The sequence below is a fragment of the Semicossyphus pulcher genome, unplaced genomic scaffold (genome assembly GCF_022749685.1).
Source record: "Semicossyphus pulcher isolate SPU_LCO1_2020_fin unplaced genomic scaffold, fSemPul1.0.p SCAF_21, whole genome shotgun sequence".
Classification (NCBI taxonomy): Eukaryota; Metazoa; Chordata; class Actinopteri; order Labriformes; family Labridae; genus Semicossyphus; species Semicossyphus pulcher.
In genome coordinates this window covers 12,697,056-12,717,559 of record NW_027211695.1, presented here as the reverse complement: position 1 = coordinate 12,717,559, position 20,504 = coordinate 12,697,056, and the positions used below count along the sequence as shown (strand labels likewise).

Below are 20,504 nucleotides of genomic sequence, written 5' to 3'. Positions count from 1 at the left end.
AAAACAGTTTAAAGCATAAAAGAATAAAAATAAATATTAACAAAGACTCAATCTGGTCTTGTTTGCTTTTGTAGGTCATTGAGGCTCCATTATAACCAGTTCATAATTGTCCACAGGAGCTTTAAAGTTGTTTGTCACCTGTTTCCTCTGCTCATCTGCTGAGCGGTCACTTTCCACACATCCATCTCTGGACTTCAGAGAATTAATATTTCTTGCATGGCGCAGGCAAATGAACACACAGTAACAAACACACAGCACAACTATCAGGACCGGGACCAGTACACAGCAGAGACCGATCCATCCCCACCTCCATATGTTTGTTCCCCCAGGTTCAGTCTCAGCTTCAGTCTCAGGTTTGGGTCGATCCCTCGCTGCTGTAAAGAGACCAAACAAATCAGTGTCACTGATGAGAAGAAGAAACATTTCACTGAACATAAAAACACTAGAAATCTCCACATGACTTCTCTTCTGCTGAATGAAACGTGTTAATAAAGTTTAACTGAGTCGTCTTACCAGTTACATTAAGATGACATCTGCTGAGGCTCCCACCATAGTCTGTCATCACTTCACACATGTAGATGCCCGAGTCATCAGTCCTGAGTGAGGACACGTTGAGTCTGATTCGTCCCTCTGTGAGGACGTCTTTGTTACTGGACTCGTCCAGAAAACTTTAGACGGTTTGTCTTCATCTAAGCGTCGAGTTTGTTTCTTTTTCTTTTGATTTTCACTTATTTTTGAAGTTGTATCTGTAGTCATCAATCTTTTCTTTGTTTGTTCAGCCATATTAGATTACTGTTTATTAGCAGACGCTTAGCTCCGCCTACCCTCTCTGGCAGACCAACCACTGCTGGCTGATGGAAAACGCGTCACTAACTGGGCGCCGCTTGTGATTTTCTCCAGAAAAGTCGCCACAGACACACAGTCCATAATAATACTATATACTGTATGCAAAGGCTTTCATCAGTGGGCCATGGGCTCCATCACCATTGTGTTACCTCATTAAGAGATAGATAGAGACTGAACAGACATTTATTTACATGAACATCTTTAAGATTATTACTTTAAATAGCTGAAAATCAAATAGAATCAAGGAAAAGATGGAAGTAGGGAATGTAGTATGCTAGCACTGTAAGTCTGATTACACTAGCTGATATGAGCCCTTCTTACATTTCGCTTCTGTCACAGCGCCGAAACAAACATCCACCGTCTGCAGGCTATGTTGCATCAAGTTTAACCCTGCACAAATAATCAAGGTCTTCAAAATATTCAACAGATCACAACAATGCTCTGTGCACTGTGATCAAACCGCAGAGTAAAAAGGGCTTTTGTCACTGAGACATGCTGACTGTTTGCTTTGGGGCTTTACTCACTTGAACCTCTCACAGATCACTCTGTACATGTGATGTGTCGTTACTGTGACCTTTGACAAGAGCTCCACATTGTTTGTGTTGTTTACTGTTTGAATATTTAATGTTGTTTGTTTGTTTTTAAGCTCATTAAGTCAAATTCAGTGAAACTAATTTCAGCTTTAAATCAGGTTTATTTACACTTGTATTCTCATTCCTTCATCTGCAGGCAGTTACACATTCATAGATGTGACATGTTTATGTCCAGAAATCCACAAACCTGTTTTATGCTGATGTTTAACAAATGAGTTACCTCCTGCAGTAACATGAAACTACAACAGAGAAACGGTTTCATGATTGATGAGTAACTGCAAACCGACGTCCTTTTAGTTTGACTTCCTGTTTGCTTCTGGTGTAACTTGGTTCTTGTTTTTTCTGGTGACATCCTCAGCTGATTTTATCTAATCCCTCTAACCCCAGAATTTTGTTTAAAATTTTAAGACTCTGTAAGCAGCCCCTCCCCCTGTAATTTTAAAGATGCCTCACATGAGACATGTGAGAGATTTTTAAAATTCTTTATAAATAAAATAAACGACATTAGGCAACAGATTATCCCCCCTGACCATGTTTTACAACCCCACACACATATTAATAACTATTTTAGCAATTTTACCCAATTTCAATGCCAATTTTATCTCGTATGAATCCAACCACCTGCAGCCTTGACGCCTTCCCCTCTAAATTTCTCAAAGAAGTTATGGACACGGTTGGGCCCTGTATTTTATTAATTATCAATAGCTCGCTTTCAAATGGTCATTTTCCTTTTGTTTTTAGACATGCTGTGGTCCAACCTCTTTTAAAGAAACCAAATCTTGATTCTGATGTTCTTAGCAATTTTAGGCCAATTTCCAAACTCCCTTTTTTATCCAAAGTTTTAGAGAAAGAGCGCAATTTTTATTCCTCTAGATCTGAGTGCGGCATTTGACACAGTAGACCATGCTATTTTTCTTGGTTGGTTTTATTCCTATCTTTTAAACAGAACCTTTGCGGTCACCATGGGTAACCACTCATCTCCACCTCTCAGATTGCCTATGGTGTACCGCAAGGTTCAATTTTAGGTCCACTTTTATTTTCTATTTATATGCTCCCACTTGGTAACATTATTCATTGCCACAATCTCTCTTTACATTGCTACGCAGACGACACACATATTTACCTTCCGCTGAGTCCTGGTGACCAAAAAAGCCTAGCTGCTGTTTTGAACTGCCTCAGGGACATTAAAAGTTGGATGGCAGAAAGTTTTCTGCAGCTCAACGACCCAAAAACAGAAATCATACTCTTCAACTACCCCAACTCGCATATCAATCAGATTGAAAGTTCCCTCGGACCACTGTCTTCAAATATCACACCCACCGCAGGAAACTTAGGAGTATTTTTTGATTCAGATTTAACATTCCAACAACACATTAAGAAAGTCGTTCAGTCCTGTTTCATTCAATTAAGATCCATTTCCAAACTAAAAGTCATTCACGCTCTTTTCTCGACTCGACTACTGTAAGTCACGTCTTTCCGGTATCAATCTTAAATCTCTCTCACGCCTCCAACTGGTCCAGAATGCAGCAGCTAGGCTTCTTACTGGTTTTAACAGACAACATCACATTTCTCCTATCCTTGCCTCCCTTCACTGGCTCCCTGTCCGTTTTAGAATTGATTTTAAGATTTAAGATTTTAAGATCACTTTTAAAGCTCGTTTGGGCCTTGCCCCGATTTACATTTTAGAAATGCTGACCCCTCATGAGCCATCTCGCGCCCTTAGATCCTCGGATGGGGGCCTTCTGGTCTTTCCAAAGTCGAGGCTCAAATCTAAAGGTGACCGTGCTTTTGCCGTCAGAGCCCCTCGGCTTTGGAACGCCCTGCCTGAGGAGATAAGGCGTGCAGAGTCGGTGACTTCTTTTAAATCACTTCTTAAAACTCATTTTTACAGACTTTTATGTGATGTTTACCTTTTTAAATGCATTTTGAAAATGTTTTATATGCATTCATATGTTCTTATTCCTACCATCATTTATGGCTTTAATTTAATTTTAATTATTTTACTTATTTTTCTAGTTCACCTCAGTTTCCATCTCTGGACTCTAGAGCCTAATGTTTTTGCAGAACGCAAAAGGATGAAGAAAAAGTGACAAACACACAGCACAACTATCAGGACCAGTCCACAGCAGAGAATGATCCATCTCCGACTCTCTGTGTTTGTTCTCTCAGGTTCAGTCTCAAGTTGTAAATGTGTGCAGAAGTCTGTCAATCAAACCGCTATTAATGGCATGAAGTATGAGTTCATAAACCTTACCAGGAAGCGAAACCGCGTCTACTTCTCTCTGCACATCTCAACTTCACACAACCACCACAAACTTCATAGGTCTATCATGTTGTCCCGCCTCTTAACGGATTGCTTCACCGTGCCACCTCTGGTAGCTTTTCAGACATAAAACACATACGGGTCTCTCTTCATCTCCTACCATATTCGCTGTAAATCCAAGAGCAAGATAAGCGTCAGTGTTGGAGTAACGGCTCGGTCTCTTGTCAACACCAGTTTTGCCTGGATTATTTCATTCGCTGCATGCAAGATGTGACAGATTCCAATATAAATGATTTCTCTCGCGGTTTGGTCCTCATCAGTCCGGAGACACACAAGGTATGTTGTCGTGTTTTTATCAAAGATGTAAAAGTTCACTGAGGATCAAAGTTTCATCTGAGCGTCTTTAAATTGTCCAGTGAACCGCTGCTTAACCTAACTAAAGTGTTGGTGACGATAAAGAAGCGGAACTTGAATCCAGAGTAAAAACAATAATAATTGATATATGTGTGGAGGAAACATCAGCTAAGCTAAAGGTCTTTCAGCCCTGTTACAGCTGCTCTTTAGAACACCTGAACTTTTACACCTGATCTATTTTAAATCTGACATGTTTCAGGGCGAGTTTGAACCATTTCTGATCTGCGTCATCGTGAGAACAAACATGTAACATACAGGAAACGAGCACTGTTCACTATTTAAGACGACACTGATCACACAGTCAACATGGTAAATGTTTTATTTGAGGAAGTTGTGGTGAAGGCAGGGTTCAGCTCGAACATAGGGGATCAGCAGTGCTTTCTCATTTCCCTTTTAGAAGCAAAAGTAAAACAAATCTTTATCATGTGGTTTTACCATATTAAAAGTGTATGTTCTCATGTTTGTCCTCATATTATGTTTATATATCCTTATACTTCTATATTGTTCATAGAACTTAGCTCTGAACATGTTAAAGGAGTTTGTGTGTTGTAGACTTCATGAGTTCATTGTTCCTGTGACATGTGACTGATGCTGTTTGAAGACTCGTCTCATCGCTGTTGTTACCTAAAGTTTTCTGTCCCCTCACAACAATTCATTTGATTTGTATCTGGAAACTTTACAAGAGTTTATTTTTCTTCTTTGGGTTATAAAAGTTGTCAACAACCACAAAACTTTGATGAACACAATGAGAGAATTTAGTTTGGGCTAAAAGAAAATTGCTGAGGTGTTTGTTTGTCCTGCATGAAAGGACTGACCTTTGACCTCAGGTGTGTTCACCTCTGTCTCACAGGGAGAAGATGATGTGCAGGATCCTGCTGCTGCTGAAGCTGACCTGCTGTGTCTGTGGTTAGTTTACACCTTCACTTTATTCTCAACAAAGAGCAGAGACACTTTCAGACTCACTGAAACACTTCAACACTTCATTATTAAACATGTTTAAAGGCTCACATGTTAAAGTCGTCCCTCTCTGTCTCCTCAGCAGGAACATTTGAAGTGAACGTGACTCAGACGTCCTATCAGGCCGAGGAGAACGATGACATCACACTGGAGTGGACGTTCACCACCAAACCTGGCAGCTCCCTCCGCTCTCTTTTTATCTCCTGTCACATGATCAATGATCACAAAAAGTCAATCCTGTTTCGTTTATATGGAGGTGATGAGTTCCCAGTGAAGGATGGAGAGTTTGCAGGACGAGTCCAGTGTGACAAAGACGTCCTCACAGAGGGACGAATCAGACTCAACGTGTCCTCACTCAGGACTGATGACTCGGGCATCTACACCTATGAAGTGAAAACAAAATATGGTGAGAGCCTCGGCAGCTGTCGTCTCAATGTGACTGGTAAGTTGACCAGTAGAACTTTTTATTATTTTTTTGTTTGTTTTTTATTTGCATTTTTAGGAATTATTTAACAAAAAACAGAAAATACATAAATACCTATACAAAACATAAAAAAACAAGGGTAGTAAATAAATAATGATAACACGTTAAGAAAGTTAACAAAAAAAAAACAAATAAACAAACAACAAAAAATACAAAAAACTTATACATTATTTCATAGGATATTATTAAATAAACCCATAGATATAGATTTAAGTTAAAGGATACTTTATACAACAACTAGGTATATCATAAGCACACACAGATTTTAATACCCATGATATCAACAAAATCGTACATGCTCATACACATGAGTGTGTGTACCCAAACATAGTCACACACACATTCATGTGAATGGTATAGAAAGAGAAAACACTTCTATGCTGTCAGTCACATTATTTCAGCTGTCATCTAATCAAACATCATTAGGAACCTCATCTGTTATATATCTCAACCATTTTTCCCATCTTTCTTCAAAAACACGCACTTGATTTCTAACTCTCATGGTAATTTTTTCCAGTTCATATATGTCCTCCACAAGATCCTTCCATTTATCATTGGTTAAGTTATCTTTTAACCAATTCCTTGTAATCTGTTGAATTATTGCTACCCTAATTATTAAAAACAAGTGAGAGTCTTTCTTATCGATCACTTCTGGCGTTTTCCCAAGTAACAGAGCTAGCGGGTTTTTATTTAAAGAAATGCCAAGGATGTTGGACAATTCTCCAATAGATTTTTCCCAGAAGCCACTTATCACTTTACAAGACCAAAATATGTGAGTGTGGTTTGCTGTCTGGTCGCCGCAATCTCTCCAACATCTCGAGGTTGTGTTTTCTTTATACTTACTTTGAATTAGTGGTGTCTTAAAATAACGAGTTAATACCTTCCATGAGTATTCTTTCCAATAATTTGAATTAGTTGTTTCATGTATATTTTTACACATTATTTCCCAATCAGCGGTAGATATACTGCATGAGAGCTCGTTTTCCCATTTCTTTTTAATATTAACATACATTTCTTTGTTGTGATAGCTAACCTGAATTAATGTAGCCATCTTAGTTAAGATTTTTTTTTTCAACCCCACATTCACACATCTTAAGTAAATATTTTATCAATGAATTTACTTCTTGAATTGGTCTCTTTTTTAAAACATCAAAAAGATAGCTTCTCACTTGAAAAAATCTAAATAAATGAGAATTAGGTAGACCATATTGTGCTGACAGCTGCTCAAAAGATTTCATTCCTTTATCTCCAAACATTTGTCCAAATTTACACAAACCTTTAGAAGCCCACATTCTAAAAATTCCATCTGTTTTATTGGGTGGGAAGTCTGGATCAGTTGCTATTTCTTTTAGATATATTAAATCTTCATTCAATTTTTGAAAGATTTCCCTCCCAACTCTAAGTGTAGCTACTACCCACCTATTGTCTAAACTTTCAACATATGATTTTTTATATTTGGAGAAAGGTAAAACTGTTAATGGAACATCTCCACAATTTAATTCCATTTCTCTCCATCGTATATGTGAGCTTTCTAGCATCCACACTTTGATACTTTGTATTTGTGAAGCTTGATAGTAGGCTTGCAGGTTTGGCAAATTTAGACCACCCATTTCTTTTGGCAATTTTAGAAATTTCATTTTTAATCTTGGTTTCCTGCCATTCCAAATGAATTTCATTATAATAGAATCCCATTTCTTGAACAAGTTAGATTCAATGAATATTGGGAGTACTTTGAAGAGGAACAAAAATCTTGGTAAGATATTCATCTGTATAATTTTAACTCTTTCCCAAAGGCAAAATGGAATTATAGACCATTTGTTTAAATAATGATTAATTTGACTTATTAATTCTCCAAAATTTCTTGCATACAAATGATCCAGGTTCTTTGTTATATATATTCCAAGATATTTAATCCTTTCCACATCCCAGTGAAATGCATATTTATGCTTGATTTCATCACAAATTGTACAACCCATAAGCATTACTCCTGATTTAGTGACATTCAATGTATACCCTGAAATAGAACTTTTTGTTCAGTTCAGCAGCATTTTTGTGTAAATGAGGTCCTGACTGACACAAACACAATCCTTACTCATTTAGAGAAATGTTACACTGTCTTTGTTTTTTGCTCTTATTTACACAGCGTCAAATCACAGCAGAAGTTACCTCAGGACACTTTAAACCAGGTCTAGAACGTACTCTTACAGCATGAGCTGTGTGTGTCAGATCCCCGGCAGTCTAAACCTGTAGCAGCATAACTATCAAAGAGGAAAGTTTTACTCTTAAACAGAGAGGGTGTCTGCCTTCCGAACCTTGACTGGTAGATTGTTCCAGAGGAGGGGGTCCTGATAACACTTAGAGACTTTAGGTACCACAAGCAGGCCTGCATCCTGGGAGCGCAATGTTCTAGAGGGGTAATATGGCACTATGAGCTCTTTAAGATATGATGGAGCCAGACCCTTGAGAGCTTTGTAAGTAAGAAGAAGGATTTTAAATTCTATTCAAGATTTTACAGGAAGCCAGTGCAGAGAGGCTAATACAGGAGAGATGTGATCTCTCTTCCTAGTTATTGTCAGAACACGTGCTGCAGCATTTTGCACCAGCTGAAGAGTCTTTACAGACTTATTAGAGCAGCCTCATAGTAACAAATTAAAATAATCCAGCCTAAAAGTAACATTTGAGTGAGACGTTTGTTCCTCACATGAATAACAAAGACTGTATTTGTCTCCTGACAGCAGCGAGGAATCAGACCGCGTCTGAGAAGGACCCTGAGAGAGCTACAGCGACAGGTTGGATCGATGTCGTCAGTAGACTGGGTCTGACAGGAGGAGCTGCTGCTGTGCTGTCTGCTCTTTACCTTGTATTCATTCACCTTCCGACTGTCAAACAGAAGTAAAAGGGGTCATGTGATCAGCTTGGTGTTCACGGCCATGGCTCAGAGCAAGAGTTACAGCAGGTTGTCTTTTGATTGGTAGATCCCTGGCTCCACTTGTCCTGACCATAGACTGTATAAAAAGATGGCTGACATGACAGTTCCCAAACCCTCTCTATCGCCCTTTACTGACTGGCTGCAGTATAGGTCATAAAGCCCGCCTCCTCCATCAAATAGATTTTTCTCAAACATGTTTCTGTCATTATAGTTGTTCTTATCGTGCTGATTTAAGTTTACTTTTAATTAGTTATTTGATGCTGTAAAAAGGGGGCGTCACAGGGGCTTTGGCTTCTTTTTTGTACAATGAGAGGAGATGGATTTTTAAAAATGTTTTATTTGATTATCAATGTAGAACTAGACAGATCTGAAATATGCACTGTGTCTATCTTGTGTGTTATGTAGCTGAAACATTTTCTTTTATGCTTTAAACACTCTTTGCACTTTAATGTACCTTGGCCGCCTGAAACAAAGCAATATATTTGTATATATATTTTCCTTTGTGTCTTATTGACAATTTGCCTTTATGAACATTAAATCCAAACTGCACATTAGGAAACAGATCAATGAGGGAATGAGCTTTTTGTCGTGCTCATTTCACGTAATTTTGTGAGACCAGGTTGGTCCTAACGCAATTCAACTTTTAGTATCATACATGGATACATTAAGTACCTCACACAATTCTGATTTAAAATGTCTTTAATAACCATATTTAATACAGAAATTATATTTACAGTAGCTGTGGCTAGTTGTGCAGTTAAAACATTATCTTGACACATTGCACCACAGAAACAGACTAAAGGGGACAGATTATTATTAGCTTGCTAGCAACATATTTTTGTAGTTTCAAAAACAGCGCTTAAAGAGTGACAATATCACTCTTCATTCATTTTAAAGAGACAACTAAATAAACAGAGAGGCATGCTAATGCTAAAGGCTACAGCTAAACATTTTTGAGTTGTCTGGCTTGCTAGTTTGTTAGCTAACATATTTACAGTAACTGTGGCTTGTTGTGCAGAACAACATCACTTTGACGCAGCACCACAGAAACAGACAGATTTTTATTAGCCTGCTAGCAACATTTTTTATTATAGTTTGACAAACAGTGCTGAAGCGTGACTGTGTCTTTTGTCAGTCATTTTAAAGAGACTACTGTGATAGCACAAATGCTTGCTAATGCTCAAGGCCACAGCTAAACATTTTGTGCTGTCTGGCTTGCTAGTTGGTTAGCTAACATATTTACAGTAGCTGTGGCTCTCTAGTTCTGCAGTTAAAACATGACCTTGACACATTGCACCACAGATACGGGCTACAGGAGACAGATTTTTAGTAGCTTGCTAGCAACATGTTTTATAGTAGTTTGACAAACAGTGCTTAAGAGCGACAATAGCAGTTCATTTTAAAGAGACTACTGTGATAGCACAAATGTTTGCTAAAGCTCAAGGCTACAGCTAAACATTTTCTTTTGTCCATGAAGTTAGTAAGCTAACGGTTGGTTTGGCTAACTGAGCTAATTGAGTGTTTGTGTGTGAGTGTGTGAGTGAGTGTTTGATGGAGCTGTGGACAAGATTGCAGTTTCAAAATAACCTGAACTTGAAGAAAATATACCTTTTCAGACTTTTCAGTTTGTGCATTTTTATCTAAACTCAAAACAAAATATACTTCAGCTAGCTTGTCATGTTTTTGGTGGGATATGTACAATGGATATGAAAGACAATAATCTTTGTAGACCCAGTCATTGCTCCCTTGTAGAGTTGGGGGGTCTGTCATCTGAAGGTGCTAAGACGAAGAAGAGGAGAAGGAGAAAGGAGAGAAGGGGAGGACAGAAGAAGAGGCCTCTGGAGAGGAGAGGAGCTGATCGCACCACGCCGGCTCATCCAGGTTTATTTCAACGAACGGGTCACTGGAGCAAACCGCTAAGGACAGAACACACAGAGACAAAAGTTTAATTATAACATTTTAACGTTAAATATAAACATGTATAAAAAGAGGAGTTCAATATGACATGACAAACGACTAGAAAACTCCCTTAACCTTGCTTAGAAAAAATATAGCACTTTGCCAACTCTCCAACCACAAAGACTGCTTTTTCATATTTCAATCCTTTCTGTGAAGTTTTGTACACTTCCACATTATTCATGGATGTGTTTGAATAGCCAACAAGATAACAGAATACAAATATAAATAATACAAATTGGTATAGGGTCGCCATTTATTTATTTTTGGCCTTTAGACTAAGCAGCTAGGGTAACAACTCTTAGGAAAGAAAAAAAGGGGGTTTTCTCCTGCCTGTGTCTTTATTTGTTTTTGTGAGCAGGCATGTTAAGTAATTTTAAAACCTGAATAACGTATTTTATTTCCACACAAAGTTAAAAGAAACAGCTGTATATATACTACAACATTTCTGACCACTAGATGGTAGTATACACCTAGTCTATGAGGTCACATCAGTCAGGTGATGTTAGTCAGGTGTTTTAAGGTCAAAGGTGAATGGGAAATGTTTGCATGGTTTTTTCTGTAAGTATGGCAAAGCATCAAACATCATATAATCTGGATCCCTTCATGTAAGTGTGAATATCATCACAGTAATCTCTTTTTAAAAACTCTTTCTGTTTTTAACCGTCATCATTTTGTAATAAATAGAAACATCATCTTAACGTGTGATTGTTCTGGACATTTGAACATTGTAATTGCATTACTGATAATCATTCTATATGTTTTCGGCTGTTAAACAACCTTTGACATAACTTAAATATATTTTAAATGTTTACAAGAGTGTTTAAAGACTTTTTCAGTCGTGTGTACTTTCTCTTTATTTGAGCATGAATAATTTGTGTGTAATGTTTGTAAGTGGCTCAAGGAGAAGCTTTGGTTTCAAGAATACAAATGAATACAGAAACTGTGTCATAAACTGGAGGCATAAAGCTGAAAGGAAATGGGCATTTACAGTAGGGATAGACTGATTATCGGCCGGGCCGATTATCGGCGCCGATATTCATGCATTTTGACGCATATCGGCATCAGCCATTTTTTTTTTTTTTTTATCCGATGGCTGATAACAGTGCAGAGTGCTCACACACACGGCGGAGAGGAGAAAAAGTTGCATTTCATTGCAAATTTTATTTAACTTTGTTTTATTTACTTAATAAAACTTCAGGAAGTTATTTATTTATTTATTTAAATTTTCAGTTAACTTTATAAGAGATGCTGCTGACCCTGGGAACTCCCTGCGCTTTTTGTTTGTTTGTTTAATAAACATATGCTTAAAGGCATTTAAACAAAGTCAAGTGTTGGAGTTTGTATGATTCAAAATTTTGACGCCAATATTTTCACTTTTACTGCAAATGCATATCGGCTCCAAATATCGGTTATCAGCCTCCTTGACTACTAATAATCGGTATCGGTATCGGCCCTGAAAAAAACATATCGGTCTATCTCTAATTTACAGGCATTGATGGTCTAAATAAAGACTGCTTTGCTGTAGAATGGGAGAATGGGAAGTGGTTAGCATTTACTAAGATCCTCTTTAAGGTCCCTCAGTTTTATGGGAGTGTAAGACCTAATGAGTGGAGTACTCCTTTAATTAAGATATGTGGTACATGATGTATTTCGTGTTTCTATCTTTCTTACATGGATTGTTGTTGTTTTCGTTCTGCTGCTCCTCTCTGAAAGCGTCAAAGAACAGATTGACACTGTTGGTAGATGTGTTGTCAGCTTGTTCATCGCCCAGTGAGGGACTGGTGTTACTGGTGGGCGAAGCCTCCAAACCATTTGCATCTGACTGTTCCTGTTGAGCTGGGATGAGGTACAGAGGAGAGGGAAAGGTGAGACAAAGTGTGATGTTTTCTGATAGTACCAGGGTATGTGAAAGCCATTACTTTGAGGTCCAGAGGTCATCCATTTAGGGGGTACTGTTGTAAGCTTCAAGATTAGCAATTTGTCTGTTAGCATCTTTATTTTCTGGAGATTGAAATGGCCTAGAGGCGGAACACTCAATAGGTCAAGTTCAGTGACTACTCCACCCATAGGCATTTAGCGACCACCGCCTGTCACTCAAAGAAGTCATGCCCGTTTTATTACTTTTGGCCTTTATATAATGAAATCACGTGCAACATAAAAATGTACCCCTGTACAGGAAACAAGCTGTACAGAAACAGGGAGTTGTTCTGGTCTGTAAACATGTTTATTTCTGCTGTAAAGGTGGTCCCTGTAACATGTAGCTCCATGGGAATTGACTCACTTTTGGAGCCAGCCTCAAGTGGCCATTCTGGGAACTGCCATTTTGGCATTTGTCTTAACTGTTATAATTTACAGGTTGTTGATTGATTACACCTCTTAAGTCTTTACAACTTAACAACAACCACACATATTACTCCTGGACATCAGGACATCTGTGTAAAAAAGCAATTTGAAAAACTGACAAAGAGCTAAATGAAAAGAAATGAGTAAAACGGACTGTGGTAGTTGTACATTTCCTTTTCTCTGCAGACAAATTGAGCCCACTTTACTTGATTGAATTTTTACCTTCCTCCTAAAATGGGGCTTTATGGGAGTTGACTCGCTTTTGGAGCCAGCCTCAAGTGGCCATTTAAGGAACTGCAGTTTTTTTGCACTTGTCTTCACTGTCTTGATTTTTCAGCCAAAGAGGTTACCGCTTGATTTAGATCTCTTAAGTCTTTACAACCAGACATTTCAGAAATTGACCAAGTGCTAAATGAAAAAAAAAATGTAAACAAGTTACAACAACATACAGTAACTACTTTAGTGCACATGTGTGGCAAACTCTGCTCCACACTCTCAATTTAGTAGCCAAGGGACTGTGGTAGTTGCACAATTAATTCCTCTAAAACCCTTCTAGACCGAATGTTTACCTTTAACTTTAAAAAACATTGAAAAGGTGGTGTTTTGATGGTGTCATTGGACATTGAACACAAACTATTGTTTTTATCTTGATATAACAAGTAACAAGTAGCCCTTACTGGATTAACGTTATGCTACTTCTCCTTGTCTTCAACCACTGGTTTTGCTGGTTAACAAAATAGATTTTAATAGCTTCATATTATGTTGTGTAAGTATGTTGTACCATTCTCTCCATTAGAATTCCTTTCCTCCGTTTGTAGAGTTGTGCCATTGGCGACTGGCTCAGGTGAAAGTTCCTCTGTGCTTTCTTGGTCTTTAGCGGTCGATGGATCTAATACATAACACACACGTCAGGATATGTCGACATATTGTCGCGTCACAGTATTTAAAATGTATCCACTCATACCGAGGTCGTCTAGGTACACTTGTCCAAAGGTGCCGGTAGGTTCATTGAGATGGCTGGCAGGAACTGGACGCTGGAGGTCGAACGAGTAAGACTGAACAAGCAAAACAAGCATTTATTAATACAACAAAGGCTACATATGAGATTAAGTGTGTATTAGTTGAAATAGATTTTATATAGATAACCCAGAATTAATCTCTCCAGGCAATTAACTTAATTAATTAATTTTGTTACCCTGGAGACTCTCCTGAGTAAGTAGAGGATGACACTCAGAACAATGATCACCATGATGATCAATATCAGGACCACATAACCTAGAGACAGGTAAAGGGAGACAATTCAGTTTTATTATAATCAAGGAAGTATCTATTTATCAATTTAACAATTTCTTAGTTTAAAATGTACATAAAACAAAAATTAGTTGGCACCTACAATATATTTGATTACTATAAAAGTATGGAGCCCCAAAGTGTTCAATAACAGGGCAGATTTACTGTAGGACAACACTGCCTTCATATAAACATTGACATAATTCAATACATAAAAGGGATGTCATTGGGAAAACAAACAGACTTCTCAAATAAACTTTTAATCAATTGACACATTTTAAAACTTACAAATGTATTATTGCAAAAATAAGATTTAAGAAGTAACATTTTGTAAAGTAAAGATTTTACACAATTTATGTAATTTTTGTTACGGTATTTTATTCCTCCAACACTTAGGAAGGCCAATGCATTCATTTAAAAAAACAAACTGGGGGAGTTAATTGTTCATATTGTTTTATTCTGACTTACTATCTTAAAATTCAAACATCAGAATTATATAAATTCAGCAATCAGTCAAGTCATGATTAAAAAAATGACTAAAATTAAGAATAAGCTGTGCACAAAGCAGTAAAGTGCAGAGTTATAAAAAGGGTGGATAAATACAACAAGCGGGGAGGGAAGTTTATAATATGTTAGAATATATACAGTAAGAAAAAAATGAACAAATGCAGCATATTGGGTTCTCATGACCTGGGCACAACGCTTAAGAAAAGCAGAAAGAAAAATGCTGGTTACGTTTATGCTGGTATGAAATATTACAAGTATATCCTTACCCCAGGATGAGATGTTCTTGCCTTCGATTGGAACTACAAGAGACAGACAGCTGGTTAGAATAGAATAGAATACTTTATTGTCATTATACAATGTATAACAAGCTAAAAAGGGCAACTTCTTTAAAGTGCAACACCACAGAAAAAACAAACAACCACCAACAACAAACAAAACAAACAGTATTTTCAAACAAATACAATTTTAATTCATGACTCATGTCTAGATGGTAACCATAGATTTGTGAATTTCTCGCACAAGCCCATTGTCTTAGTCCTTTTTCCATAAGATCACCATTCGTGGCCCATGTGGCACAAAATGCATTGACATATCATTGTAGTCCAAACCTCCTCGAACTAAAAAAAGCTGTTTTTAATGTGTAAACTTTACATACTTTTGCCTACCCGTCACTAAATGGCAATATTTTTACAAGTTGGTTAAGTTAAGGCATAAAAGAAAGAATAGGTTGGTTTGGGCTAAAATGATAAGTCTACATTGGAGACTTGCAATGTCCTGCAGATCTGAACCTATACCCTTTATGGACTTGTGACACTTACTACTATTGTAAACAAAAACAAACATTGGCATGATGAAAAAACAAGGCGTATGAATCTTGCAAGAGTTTCCATATTCTAGGGTAACTACCTCGCATCAATGTAATTCACAGTGTTACCACACCAGCCCCCTAGTGGTGGACAGAAGTGAGTGAAATAAACAGGCTGACGTGTCTTATATCACTGACTATCAGGGGCGTCCTGGTGCCATGTCATACCCCTGTCACCCTGTTTCCTGTCTAAGTCTAATCTTTAGCTATCCAACTGTGTACTTTCCAATTGTGTGAATAATACATTCCTGCTGGAGTTCAGACTGTTGCTGATAATGACGCGGACAAAGTGTCTGTTTTTACGCTGATGATACAGCCTTCTCTGCAAAAGGTTTGGCTCCAAACCTGCCCTCCAGAACTCTTTTCTTTTGACTTTTTTTGTAGCAATTCTGACCTGTTTAAGGTGACATTGACGTTATAGACAGGAACCACGAGAAAGAGAGGGTTTGATGTGCAACAAAGATCACAAAGTTTTTGTATTTAATCATAAGGTCAGCCGGCCGACCCCAGGGGTATATTTTAAACTCCCTTAAGAAAGTAGGCTGTCTAACAAACTTTTACTCCACTCAAAAGCACTAAGTATCATCTCAAGAATAAAATACATCCTGATGGCTGTTAAACATCTCTTTTGATTTCTTTCTTCTCTTTCATCATGACCAAAACATGAACTAAAAATAATTTTCTCTGTTGATGTTTTTGCTGATAATTTTCTGGATTAATCCATTGGTTGTTTTGGCAGTGTTTTAAAAAATGTAAGAAATTAATGAATCATGCATAATTTAAAAATGGGTTTTTCCATAGAGAGCACACAAGAGGGCTAATAGTAGCACTGCAACTTACAATTCATTGTATTATTTAACCTGCAGACTATTTTCTACATTATTCAAGTAGATTTTAAGTTTATTAAATATTTGAACATATTGAAAATGTCCAATATAATCTCCAAGAGCCTGAGTTGATGCTTTTCTATCATATATGTCAGGAAAAGGAAAGTAATTGAATTCCAAACAACATATGTCAGGTAATTTTGCTTTGCTTGCTTTATAAAACTTTTTATTTCAGATCTAATCATTTAAATAGAAAATATTGTGTATGTGTGCCTGTTAGCGCTGACGTAAGAGCTAATGTACCAGCCTTTGCGTGTGAGCATGAACATTTGTGTGTTTGACGGTTTCACTGTGTTTCAGTTTGTATTTGCGTGTGAGCCAGCCTGCTAGCAGTTACAGAGAATATGAGCATGTGATGGCTGTGGTTTGACACACAGGAAGACAAACTGAGGTGCACAGCTCGCTAAAATGCCTTTTGCATCCGCAGTAGGGAGGTACCTAGCTTTGATGAGGTGCTGGTCGTTGCTGTAAAAACAGTAGTTTTAATGTCAGCATCCTTCGTCCAGCTCTCTGCTACACCTGCCGAGGCTGTCGTCTGTGCTGCTGCGCTGCCACTGTTGTCCTTTGTTGTATTAAGAGTGTCATTATGGTCAACACCTGTACTCGATGTTTCCTGTAAAAAGACATCAGATAGAGATCCCAGTGTATTGTTAAATCATTTAGATCCAACGTTTAGTCTTCAAATCTACAAAAAGATAGATGGACATAGCTTCTGGGTCTGAAAAGTGAAGCTAATGCTGTAGTGCCTTCAACTGCATCGTATCAATGTCTAGAGTCAAGTCTTTTTCAATACAAGTTGAATATCTTAATGTCTGAAATCAATCTTAAAAACAGTTAGTTTAGAGAAATTGTCCAACATTTTGGAAACATAGGCACTGAACAACAATTTGTGGGACTAAATGTGTTAAATGTGCTTAAACTTTGAGGTGAGCCAGGCTAGCTGCTTTCCCCGGCCACTAGTCTTTATGCTAAGCTAAGCTAATTACCTCACAGTTCTAAGAATAATCATATTCAGCTAGTTTGAGGCCACTTGTAACTTGTCCTAACCACAGAAATAATTTGAAAATAACACAAGGTACCAGTAATTTCCCATTCAAAGTAGTTCATGTCCAAGCTAGCTAGCATCGCTACCATGCTAAGAGTTTATGAAGCTGGTGTCATACAGGCGAGGAGTTGTTAGATGGTCACATGATATAGGTACAGAGGTGCAACTCTAGGATGACTTGCTCAGGATACCTGTATGAGCTCTGTCCCATTTCCTAATGCATTACTCTGAAGAGATGGTGTGGGTGGCGTGGGGCTGTTAGCTGCAATTCTAGCATCACCTGGTGACACTGTGGCTGAGGTCTCTGTGTCAGACGTGGAGAAGACGCACAGAATCAGTAAGATGAACATAACTTAAATACAGGACAGAAGCAGGATGTGGGCACTGCTACGAAGGCTACATGCTGGAACACATTGATGCAGGGTGCCATAAGACGACACAACAATTTAGCATAGTGATGTGGCAAAACCTAACAACATAGCATACAACAAACCACAAACACTGTTGGCTAAATCTTATGAAATAGTTTTTGTACCTTAACCTATCCAAACTCTGAGCATTTCACATTAACCATGATTTAGAAATAAAGAAAAAAGAAGCACAAGTGTGTCTTTAAACAGACGCTATAGGCTCTTTTTTGCATCTATATGGCATTACATTGTACAATACACAGCTCAGGACAGGCCGATGTATAACAATACACAGCATGAAAACACACCACACAACTAAATGACATCGAAAAACATTAAATTGTAGCAAAAAAAGATTAACAAGACTAAATATCGCCCTATTATACCCCATGTTAAATGTGCAATTTTGCCACAACGAGGGCATTTTGGCAAGTCTCCAGTAGGTTGTCATAGTAACAAAACACTCTCTGCCATACATGTATCATTCACTGTACCTTTTGTGTCATCATTCGGTGGTCCAATAGCATTGTTTTCTCCTCTGGAAAGAGAAGAAACTGCAAGAACTGAGACAGAAAGAGAGCGATGTAAAAAGTTATTTTGCAAGTTTCTATAGAAGTCTATGAGAAAATGGTCCTACTTCTCTCTTGATTTATTCCCTCAGTAAACATTTCCGTAATGAGTTTATGGTCTCAATCTCTAGTTTCAAGTCTTCTTCAACACAGTGTGATGTTCATTTAGTCAGAGATGCTCCCATTTAGAGTCACAGAGACCAAAGCTTGGTATGCAATGGGGTGTGTTTTGCTAGCCTAAATTAGCCTTTGCAGTAACCATGCAGTACTGATGCCGCAAGCTAGAGCTGCTAACCTGGTGTTGCTCTCGCACAAATGAGGTCACTGCTGCCTAAAAGAAAACTAAGATGGCGATAGCACAATGTGGAACTCCATAAGTTGAGTCATGGAAGCTACATCTACTTCTTATGAAACATGTATCAGATCTTTAACCTTTGATACAACCTCTGTGCATATACTAGGTGTTTGTTGGTAGGTAAACTTCGTGACTGTATACAGCAGAAGTGTGAAGCTGCAACAAGTTTTCAAATGTGTGAAAAAGACAAATGCTGGCGTGAAAATGAGAGCTGGGACAAAAGCGGGGCAGAAGAAGTTAAAAAAAGGGTAATTAAGGAATTTGTTTATCTTATATACACACTAATAAATCTACTGTGTGACCTCTGATCTTTGACCAATACGATAGATTGTTTGGTGAAACTGAAGCAAGTCATGCACAAACATTATCCGATTTATTTTATATTTCAATATGTAGTGCATTCATTTTTTCTGCACTGTATCTGTTTTATATTTATGTATCGAATCAATTTCACCGTATTTACACACTGACTGTTTCTTTGGTTTGACAAATCAGACTTCTAGAGAAATGATTGGATAAAGTGATCGCATGATGCCCTGAAAATATGCAATATGACTTCTTTGTAGTTTTATACTGAGTAGAGAAACTAATACATTTGATAATACCAACAATGTTTGAGGTGACCTAATGTGAGTTAATCTAAAATGAAAAATGCAGAGTTTGTTTCTAAATTTGTACATTTACTTTTCAGTTTCCGGTTAATTCACTTTAAATCAAGCTTTCTTTTCTAATCTGTATTTTGAATCTTTGCACACCATATCACTTCCTGTAAACGACAGGAGGTTCCAGAGTCCTTATAGAAACCCTTGAGTCATACAAGCATGTTCAGGTTTAAATCTGGTCGAAGCCTGCTAACTGTGGAAGCAACTAATTACAGATTCTACCAGTACCTCTTGAATCAAAGTGATCAGGAGTAAAGCTCACGAGGCTTCTGCAGCGTGTGATTCAACTGATGCCAAAACAATCTGTACTTGAGCTTTGACGGTTTGAGTGCCAGTGAGCGCGGGAGTTTCATTTTTGACTTTTTAACTTATCAATTAATCAAGTGTTATGTTTTTACATGAGTGATTGTTATAACTCTGGAAAACGTCTTGATGAAACAGATCTAAGTTTGAAATTGAAAATTCAAGTTGTTGAAAGTAAGTTTGAGGTGAACTCACCGAGGAAGCAGAGACGACGCCAACACTTTATCATGGTGACGAATTTGTTTTCTTTGTCTCTAAAAATATGCTCTTAAAGATGGTGGATGATCATCCGCAAGGCTGCAGAGTTTCCTTTTACTTTCTTTAGTTTGTTCCCTTTTCCAAAACACTCTTCCTCTGCCTCTCGGCTCTCACTTCTTCTGTGAGCTTTCTGCTTTGTGCTCCCTCTCTTCCTCTCTTTCTCTCAGTGTCTCTCAACCTCGCCTCCCCTCTCACTCTCTCTCTCTCTCTCTCTCTCTCTCTCTCTCTCTCTCTCTCTCTCTCATTAAGCTTTAGTGGTAAGTATAAATGGGAATCATCTGCATATTAATGAACATTTATAGTTTTTTTCTGATATAGCCAGGCATAGATACAGTAAACAACATTGGACCTAGTACTGAACCTTGTGGGACGCCATAACTAACATTGGCATGCATGTAGGATTTATTTTAAGACAATATAAGGCCATAATTATCTGGACCAGAAAAGTATCAATAAAACAATTTATGTATTTGTCAGAAAACCAAATGTGAGGCTTTAAAATGATATTCCTCAAACAAATTAGCGTGGATATGTCCACTTCTTACAGCCAACTTGACTGGCCTGC

At 37.8% G+C, this 20,504-nt stretch overlaps 2 protein-coding genes across 3 annotated transcripts; one reads left to right on the top strand and one right to left on the bottom strand.

Annotated features, from left to right (window-relative positions):
* The first annotated feature begins 3,848 nt into the window (after positions 1–3,848).
* On the top strand, positions 3,849–9,398 carry LOC138601240 (CD276 antigen-like). 2 transcript variants are annotated; one of them, XM_069672822.1, is made up of 4 exons: positions 3,849–4,038; positions 4,967–5,022; positions 5,156–5,515; positions 8,296–9,398. In XM_069672822.1, the coding sequence occupies exons 1-4, from the start codon at positions 3,992–3,994 to the stop codon at positions 8,451–8,453; spliced, it is 621 nt and encodes a 206-aa protein (XP_069528923.1). In that variant the 5' UTR covers positions 3,849–3,991; the 3' UTR covers positions 8,454–9,398. The 2 variants fall into 2 exon arrangements, with proteins under 2 accessions (XP_069528923.1, XP_069528922.1); XM_069672821.1 differs by having other exon boundaries at positions 8,293–9,398.
* Positions 8,843–20,176, bottom strand: LOC138601239 (uncharacterized). The gene is made up of 10 exons (XM_069672819.1): positions 19,877–20,176; positions 18,287–18,355; positions 17,574–17,686; positions 16,776–16,950; positions 14,852–14,884; positions 13,984–14,063; positions 13,753–13,843; positions 13,570–13,677; positions 12,117–12,281; positions 8,843–10,402 (listed from the first exon to the last, which is right to left on the bottom strand). Exons 1-10 carry the CDS (start codon positions 19,908–19,910, stop codon positions 10,266–10,268), a joined length of 1,005 nt encoding a protein of 334 aa, XP_069528920.1. The 5' UTR covers positions 19,911–20,176; the 3' UTR covers positions 8,843–10,265.
* Positions 20,177–20,504: the final 328 nt, after the last annotated feature.